The following is a 9,627-nucleotide window of genomic DNA, read 5'->3' on the forward strand; positions in this document are numbered from 1 at the left end:
AGGGAGAGGGAGGGAGGGAGAGAGAGAGAGGGAGGGAGGGAGGGAGAGAGGGGGAGACAGCGGTGTGGGGGAGTGTCACAGTGAATCAGCTCTGCATTAAATCCATAGATAAAAGGTTTGTCAGTTAGCTCGACTTCTCTGAGGAAGAACTGTGACGGACTGAAGCGTCGCTGCGTGTGAGGGAGTGATAGGTGCTGATGACAGGCGTAGTGGTTTCTATGGCAACTGTCTCAGCTGAGAGAGAGAGCGCTTTACTGTTAGCGGCATCACGTGGAAGTGTATCTGTTTAATGAAGCGGTCAGGAACAACTGTGTGTGTGTGTGTGTGTGTGTGTGTGTGTGTGTGTGTGTGTGTGTGTGAGCTGGCTAAATATGTACCTCGTTCAGTCATCGTTTGGATCCACTTTTTAATCACTGAAATCACGTAGAGGAAAAGGTCAAGATTTGCACCTTAATCCACCTGAGCTATTATCACACACACACACACACACACACACACACACACACACACACACACACACACACACACACACACACACACACTGTTTATCTGAGAGTCAGACCGAATCTGATCTCAAGCTTCTGTGTTGCAACATTTCCAAACAAAGTCACTTCCACTTTCCGTCTCAGGTGTTTCTTCAGGTGTGTAGTGAAATGAGCAGCTCAGTCATGTGACAATGTGAGTCAGCAGCAGCAGCAGCAGAAGAAGCTCCAGATCCTTCCTTAACCCCTCGCTGTCGCCCAGCTACCTGACCAACGGCCTCACGTCTCTCGAGCGTTTCCCCATCAGCTTTAAGACTCAGTTTTCGGGCCACTGCTTCCATCATGTCGTGCTGGGCGTCTACTGCAACGGGCGCTACGGATCGCTGGGCATGAGCCGCCGCCAGGACCTGATGGACAAACCGCTGACCCACCGCACACTGGGAGAACTGGTGGCCGAGTTCGAGAGCTCCTACAAGAGATACCAGCACACTCTGAAGAAGGTAGGAGGGGGGAGGGAGGAAGAGGAGGACGGAGATGGGCCGTGGAGGTGCAGGGGCGGTGGTTTTTAAACACACCCTCTGCTCTCTCTCCCAGGTGAAGATCGGCCTGTACGTGCCTCACGACCCTCACGTCTTCCAGCCAATCGAATGGAAGCATCTGGTGCTGAACGCTGCCAGACTGGGAGCTCAGGAGATGAGGAAGGAGCTGGAGAAACACGGTCGTGACATGAGGATGAAGGTACGAGCTGCAGACGCACAGACACACAGACGTTCATGTTCATTTTAAAACTGTGTTTTCAAACATAAACGATCTCCGTCCAGACGCTTGTTTTGGCTCTGACCATTGACCCACACTGAGCATGTGCGAACCGGTGTAAACAGGAAGTAGATTGTCTCCTCTGCAGTTGTAGCATTAAAACAGAGAATGTAAGTGAGCAGCAGCTGCAAAGACAGCAAGGTCAGTAACTCTGTCATCCATCATCATGTTGTATTCACCACTGGTAGTCCAGGCTGATGAGAGCCAATCAGGAGAGACCGTGGCTGTGACCTCATTGTTTACAAAGGTCTCACTTTCTGTCCAGACTACAACACAACGCCAGAGTTTTCAAACTAAACTGTGGAGTCGTGTGGACGGAGGAGGAAACAAAAGAGGAGGTGGTGTGGACGCAGCCTAAGACGAACTGACATCAGGCTTTTGTCGGCAGTAGAAAAGGGAACAATCATAAGACACTTTACCTCCAGGGTAACTCAGGCCTAAGACCAATGTTACCATGGTAACAATCAATGACACCTGCCCTGACCAGTAGCACCCAACAACAAGAATTCATTCATTGCACCACAGTCCGCTTTAAGATCGTCAAGAACTAAACAGATGAATTCAGTCTCTCTGCAGTCTGACTGTTTGTTAGATCTAAGACACAGTCGGAGTCTGTCTCTGTGGAAGCGGCTTCAGTTAGCGCGCGGCGGCTAGCAGCTCACTGTTCCTCTCTTTAGCAGGTTGACCCTCGTTTAAAGAAAGCTGCTAATTCTGCTGTAAACAGGGTATAAAACTACATTATATCCGTCATTATCATTGATACGGATCAGAAATGAACATGTACAGTTACAGCTACAAGAACAGTCAGTGAAGACAGTGAGTGAGAGTGCAGCCTGCAGCAGGAGGACAGACCTGGCACCAGCAGAGGAACAAAACCACAATATAAATCAACCAGGATGGTTATAAAAACACTGAGGAGTGGAGGGTGGAAACAGAAGTGGGCATCCAAACAGTGGGTCGACTGATGGAGCGTTTATCTGCCAAGGTACAAGACAGACATGTTGTTTCACAGCTGGACCAGAGAACAAACATGAGACACACACACACACACACACACACACAGAGTAAACAGAGACTTCTGCTGGTTTCATTTATTCAACCAAGATGACTTGATGCAGCAGCTTCCTGCAGCTTGTCTTTGTGTTTCAGTGTTTGTTTGTTTGTTTGTTTGTTTGTCTCCAGGTTTCAGTTTCTTCAGCAGGTTGTTGTTGTTTCCTCAGAAACTCTCATGGACCAACAAAGGAAACACCTTTATTACATGTTTCCATGTGACCGGAGTGATGTTGTTTCCATCAGGAGGAACATGGAATATGAACTGTCAGGAATTATTTAGGGCATGATGGGGAAGGAAGGAGTGTGTGTGTGTGTGTGTGTGTGTGTGTGTGTGTGTGTGTGTGTGTGTGTGTGTGTGTGTGTGTGTGTGTGTGTGTGTGTGTGTGTACAGACAGCATTGCATGTCAGCAGGAAATGTAGGTCAGTGAGTTTGCAGCTGTCACACACACATGTACATGTATGTATTGAGCTGTGCAGTGGTTTATGAGACTTTGTCATAATCTCTACTGTCCTCCAGAGAATGTGAATTTATTATAGAGTTCTGTGTGTGTGTGTGTGTGTGTGTGTGTGTGTGTGTGTGTGTGTTGAGTGGCAGTTTGTCAGGACCGGTCCTCACAAGTATAGACTGTAAATGTGAGGAATGTGAAGACGTGTAGATCGAGAGATGCTCATCTACGGTTTCACTGTTTCAAAACATAGTTGAAGCATCGAGCTAAAAAAAGGCTGTGAGACGAGTGGGGTTGGAAACACACACACACACACACACACACACACACACACACACACTGACCCACATATCTTTCAGAACCACATGACGAACGTGACCAGCTGGGAAACATCAGTCACTTCCTGGCTTTTGCTTTGTCCAGGAAAACTTGCCTTCCATGTTCATCCTGCAGCTCTCTCCTCCCACTGACTTCTTAATGATAGCTTTACACACACACACACACACACACACACCCTGCAGCTGAACAGTGGCTCGTCTGCAGAGGTTCAGTCGATGGTGAAAGTGACTCGGGGTGTAAATAGAGACGCAGCACGTGTTCTGTAATAAACCGTCTCCACCACGTTTACTGACGACGTCACCGACAGACGTGAACAGTAGTTTTCACATGAACATTCATCCTCTCCGTTCAGACGTGACGTGTGAGTCTTACATGGTCATCAGGTTTTATACTGAAGGTCAAACATGGCCGACTTCAGTTTGTCTCTCACATGGTGGATGTTCTGACATTAATGAGGGCTGCATTCCATTTAGGTGCGTCAGAGCTGGGAGCTGTGCTCTCTGACCGGCGTGGTGACGAGAGCTGAACGACATTAAAAAACTAGAACCCCCTCCTCATGGTCGTATCCCTCCGCCACTCACACTAGTTCTGGGTTACATCCTGTTTATCCAGAGTCAGAGAAAATATGAACCGTGTGTGTGAAATGTTGTGAGAAGTCTTGAGGTCACACTGACCTTTAACCTTTGACCACCAAAATCTAATGGGCTCATCCTTGAGTCCTCCAGAGCCGGAGGTCACGATATCTCCGTAACACCTTGAGGGAACTTCTTCAGATTTGGCTCAAACATTCACCAGGACTCAAGGATGAACTCATTAGATGTTGGTGCTCAAAGGTCAAAGGTCACACAGCAATTATGACAAAATTTCACACAAATGGTTCATATTTTCTCTGACTCTGGATAAACAGGGATGTGACCTGGAACTAGTCTGAGCGGCGGAGGGATACGACCACGAGGAGTGTCCAGCATTCACTCTCAGCTCTGATTGGCTCTCCACCAACTCTCTGAAAAAGTATAGACATAGATGTTCTTCTTCAGCTGCTCTCTGACTTGGCCTGTCTGCTGATTGGTCCGAGGTATTGATCAGTGGGCTCCTGAGAACTGATCAGCTGTGGAGCTGCAGAGCAGGTCAAGCTTCATTCCCTGAACACTGATTCATGTCGATTCTGTTTTTATTTCATTGTTAGATCCTGAAATCATCCAGCGCTCAGTCACCAATTAAAGAGCGGAGCCGGGGAAAATCCTTATCACCGCGGCGACGTCAGAGCAGTCCTCAACGACGCATCACACACCGCAGAGACAAATCGTAAGTGTTTTCCACTGCTGCCTCAGGACTGTGTGTGTGTGTGTGTGTGTGTGTGTGTGTGTGTGTGTGTGTGTGTGTGTGTGGTCTTTTCTAGACCATTCCCTCTGTTTTAGCAGCTAACAAGATTTTCAGAATAAAGGTCTCTAAAGCCCCCCCCCTCCCCCAGGGCTCTGCTGCTCAGGTCAAGGAGAGTTTAGACTGAAGGTGAATTCATTGTTCTGACATTTGGATGGTAACAACCCATCCTGTGTGTGTGTGTGTGTGTGTGTGTGTGTGTGTGTGTGTGTGTGTGCGTGTGTGTGTGTGTGTGTGTGTGTGGGGGGGGGGGTGAAGAGAAACGGGGGGGGGGGGGGCAACAGATCCAGAGCCACTCACAGGCACTAATCCCAACCTACAGCTGACTTTGAAGAGCTTGCGTGTGTGTGAGTGTGTGTGTGTTTGATGCCGACAGCTCAGCATTATCACCAGGCAGACGAGTCCTTGTCCTGTTCAGCTCTGTGTGTGTGTGTGTGTGTGTGTGTGTGTGTGTGTGTGTGTGTGTGTCAGAGCGGCTCTCTTCCTGTCTGAGATACTGGATGTGAAGTAGCTGATGCTTCAAGTGAAACAGGAATCCTTCCCTGTAAAATGAGACGAGTTGATCTTAGTTAATAAAACTAAGTAAATATAACTGTTAGTTTTAAGTTAAAGTTGTTACGTTTACGTTAAAATGAAGTTGCTCACTTTAAGTAAAGACGAGGAGGCGACACTGAACTGAAGCTGCGTCGCTCCAGATACAAATGGAAGGACGTGACTGAAGATGTTTGAATATTTAGCAGCTTGTCTTTCATTCAGTATGAACACAGTCCTGCAGGTCTGAAGGATAGTTATTTGTCCCTGTGTGATTCCCTTCAAATAGACTTCTCTTCATTTAAACTTGGTAAACACAAAGAGACAGTTGTTGTTTTCTGAGGGTCAAATAATCACAAAGACTGAATTAGGTCCAATTAATAAACAGTCACAACTCTGTCAGCAACTACAGCTCTTAAAAACAGGATGAGTCGACACCCTGGTTCAGTGACACACACACACACACACACACACACACACACATTCAGGATGCTGAGTGTGTGTGTGTGTTGTGCTGGCAGCTGTGTGGCGGGATGTAACCCAATCTGACTTGGACAGCAGCTGCAGCCCGGCCATCCTGCAGAGTCACCACACACACACACACACACACACACACACACACACACACACACACACACACACACACACACACACACACACTCTCTGCAGCAGAGTTAGTGACAGTCCTGGTGACGTGGCACTGCAGTGACCTTTCTCCTGAGAGGTTCAGCTGTTTCATTATTCAGGTGTGTGTTTAACGTTCACACTTATTTGTTGTTGCCCCACCAACACGAGCAGATTTCAGATCTGTGGGACACACTCACACTTTTTGTAGTCTTGGATCGTAGACTGTCCTCACCTGTGCTTCCCAGGTTTAAACACCTGCAGCCAACACTGATGTGTTTCAGCTCATCCTGTAAACTGGAAAGATACTTGTGCAGAATAGAAATCATTTTGCTGATGATCATAGAGGAGGTGAAACGGCTGAAACCAGTTCACACTCGGATTTCTCTCATTAGATCTACAGTCAGATCTGCAGGGGAACAGGAGCGTCAGAGTCCGACTGTTTCTGTTGGAGTCAAATGAGACGTGACGACTCATCGGTTCTTTTCATCTTCTTCAGTGGGTTGTTTCAGTGTAAACCACCAGGAGCTGAACCTCCTGAACGTGGTGCTTAAAAAGCCATTACTCTTATCAACAGAGCACTTAGCAGCGTGTCGCCGCTTCCCTCTCAGACAGTGTAATAACCAGCTGCCGAGCGCTCCGACACTTGAACAGCACAGGGTTTATTTCAGCTGCAGGAGCCTGAAAAACACAAACACCTCACATGTAATATATAATATGTTCACATATTCAGAACAACATGAAAATAGATTTAAAATACATTTATCTGAGAGGAGGAAGAGGAAGAAGTGACAGACTGGAAAACAACAAACAGGATGAAGAGAAGAAGGCCAGATAAAAAGAGGAGAGGAGTGTAGAGAAGGAAAGAAGAAGAAGAAAACTGGAGAAGAGAGAGAATGTGAAAGATGACAGGAGGAGAAAAGAGGCTGGAAAAAGAAAAGGTGGAGAGGAGGAGGAATAAAAAGGCTGTTAACTCTCCACACCGACTTATACGAATAACATTCTGTCCTTGATGTGTCAGAGCTCGAAAGCTTCCAGACAGAAATACAAAGAAATAAAAGACAGGATGAAGAGAGGAGAGGAAGAAGAGAGAGAGGACATGAGGGCAGGAAGGAGAGGAGAGAGGGGAGGATTAAATCTGATGACTTTCTGAGAGAGACAGAGCTGAGGCTCCTTCTTATTTTCCATCTTTCATCCTGCTCTTTTCTTCCTCTTAAAGGGACAGTAACACTTCTGTTTATCTTCAGCATTACTCACCATGTTGCACCGCACGTGTCCTTAAGGCGCCGCAGACACACGGAGCAATTCCACCTTAAAACATGAACAAACCGACTGGAAGTGACTGAGCTGGTGTTTTACAGAGGAAGGGAAGTACAATCACACAGAACATTAAGATGATGTTAAAATAACCTTTAAAAACAATAAAAACTCATCAGATCAGATTAAACAGACTGAGATGTTGAAGCTTTTCATGGCTGCGTTGTTTGTACTGATCTGGTGTCGTCATGAAGTCACTCTGTCTACTGAAGCGTGGACCCATTTCAGACAGGCTGTAGTTTCTACTCCTGCTCTGCCCATCAAGAAGGAACTGATCACATTAATCAATAATGGAACTAATCGTTTGAGAGAGTCGTATGTTTTTAGCTGTGAGAGTTTAAAGCTCCACGTTTCTTCTTCTTCTGTGTTTTATTTGAAGTGTTGATCCATCAGAAGATATAAAAACCATCTCAGTGTAGTTTTACATCTCCTCTCTCAGGCTTCTCTCTGCAGCTCTAGTAACAACAGGTCGGTGAGCCAATCAGAAGAGAGGAGGCTCTGAGCCTCTCTTCTGATTGGCTGACTGTTTTCTGACTGATCCAATAAAAATAAAGCAGATTTCAGGTAAAAACACTCAGAGAAACCAAATCCTGCAAGGTTTGGATGGTGGGTCCAGGTGGGCGGGGCTTGGTGACTGCTTTGTTGTGACATCACAAAGTTCCAGAAGTCCTGACGGCTGGTTTTAAGGCTCAGTTTCTGAATACAGGCTGTGTGCATTTCTCTGTGGACTGAGGCTTTGATACTTTCACAGTATTAATATAGAAGCTAGAGCTGATCTATAATCACACTACACATGGACACAGACCTTTACACTGGAGGAGCTTGAAGGAAAATCAGTTCTAATGGAGACGGCCGTCATCATGAAGGAGCTTGTGTGTTTTCAGTGTGTTTATCTTTTATCTTTCAGACCGGCCTCGGTTGAGAGGAAACCTCCAGAGCTCAGCACTCTCAACGATGGCTACCAGATCCGCATCTGATCCCCTCCCTTCACCCCTCCCCCGGTCCCCTTCAGCCCCTCCCACATCCACCAAGACGTCTCAACCGCCGCGACCCAAGAGTCTCCAACAGCCACCAGCCTTTTAGGAGAGGAGTCTCTGAACGCTCAAATAAAAATGAAATAACAGGAAGAACGTCTGTGAGACTCTGAAGGTGTTTTTACCTGTTCAGCAGCAACAATGTCATCACACCTTCTGTTTTCACACTCACACACTTCAGTCCTGCAGCTGAAACTCCTCACGCTCTGAGGAGCAGGAGTTCAGGAGAGGAGCTGTTTGTTTCTCATTTCAGAACAAAAGAATCTAAACTCTGAGAGTCATCGTGTCCTGACAACATGTGACCAGGAACAGGAGTCTCAGATCACCCCCCCCCCACCCCCGAGTTCAGGAGGAGGTGAGGAGGAGGAGGAGGAGGAGTCACTGCAGGAGATCAGAGAACGATCAGTGGAGCACTGCGGCAAACCTCTCTCTGTCTCCCTCTCTCCCTCTCTCCCTCTCCCTCTACCTCTCTCTCTCTCCCTCTCTCCCTCTCCCTCTACCTCTCTCCCTCTCCCTCTACCTCTCTCTCTCCCTCCCTCTCCCTCTCTCTCTCCCTCTACCTCTCTCTCTCTCTCCCTCTACCTCTCTCTCTCCCTCTACCTCTCTCCGCCTCGCTCTCCTCCTCCCTCCCTCTCTCTCTCTCCCTCTCTCTCTCCCTCTCTCTCTCTCTCTCCCTCCCTCCCTCTCTCTCTCTCTCTCTCTCTCCCTCCCTCTCCCTCCCTCGCTCTCTCTCATACAGAACCACAGCTCTGTTTCCATCCCTCTCTCTGGACCTCCGGCTGACACACTGAAACTCGACCCTAACAGCTGACGAGTCTTGGACCAGACGTTCTTGTTCTGTGGTGTTTTTCCAGACGGTGATTCTCAGCAGCTGATGATCCGTCAGAAGAAGAACGAGCAGGTCGAACAGTTTTACAGCTGAAACGTTCACAGGCCACACGGTTCTTTATTGAACCAACAGCTTGCTGTCGTCGTCTGTGGGAGAACGAGCTGTAGCTGAAGTCATCACTCTGACGTCTGTGTTAAACATGACTCCGCCCACGTTGTTACACCTCAACAGGTGATCCGGACCTTTCCCGCTCTCAGCCTCTTGATTCACCGCTGACCCAGCAGAAAGTATTAAAGGTTGATTCAGATAAGAAGGATACAGACTCAACCACGGCACAGTTCTGTCTGATGCAGGAGGCGTCAGCTGAGTACGCAGGAGCAGGGACGTCCCAGGAAGAGTGAGGAAGCATTTCCTTCATTTCAAATTTTAAAAAGAAAGAATTGTAAAAAGAGTTTATAAATGAACGATTAATCCATCAATAAACACAGATTTACAAAAACTCACTACTAAACACTAAATTAACGTTTATTCTTTCATTCAGAAAGGAAACAGATTTTAGAGGGAATCCAGGTTTGTTTTCCCATTTTTAAAACGCTTTTTCAAATTCTATTATTTATTCATTCATTAGATAAAGTATTTCTAAATGGTTCATTCTGTTTTTGTAAATCCTTTTTTGAATGGATTAATCGTTCATTCATAAATTCTATTCAACAATTCCTGTTTTTAATGCCAATCAACCGACATGTTGCCACCGCAACAGCTGGTCCTGGCTCAGC

The 9,627-nt window shown here is 47.0% G+C and overlaps 1 protein-coding gene across 1 annotated transcript in view; it reads left to right on the forward strand.

Moving 5' to 3' along the window:
- Positions 1–8,339, forward strand: part of vash2 (vasohibin 2) — a 23,659-nt gene extending 15,320 nt beyond the window's left edge. The window contains exons 6-9 of the mRNA XM_022758890.1: positions 745–982; positions 1,077–1,220; positions 4,323–4,441; positions 7,896–8,339. Of these exons, the coding sequence (XP_022614611.1) occupies positions 745–982; positions 1,077–1,220; positions 4,323–4,441; positions 7,896–7,965 (571 nt within the window). The 3' untranslated portion in view covers positions 7,966–8,339. The remainder of the gene's footprint in view (positions 1–744; positions 983–1,076; positions 1,221–4,322; positions 4,442–7,895) is intronic.
- The last annotated feature ends 1,288 nt before the right edge of the window (positions 8,340–9,627 follow it).

Source organism: Seriola dumerili, unplaced genomic scaffold (genome assembly GCF_002260705.1).
Source record: "Seriola dumerili isolate Sdu_G_001 unplaced genomic scaffold, Sdu_1.0 BDQW01000312.1, whole genome shotgun sequence".
In the NCBI taxonomy this organism is placed as follows: Eukaryota; Metazoa; Chordata; class Actinopteri; order Carangiformes; family Carangidae; genus Seriola; species Seriola dumerili.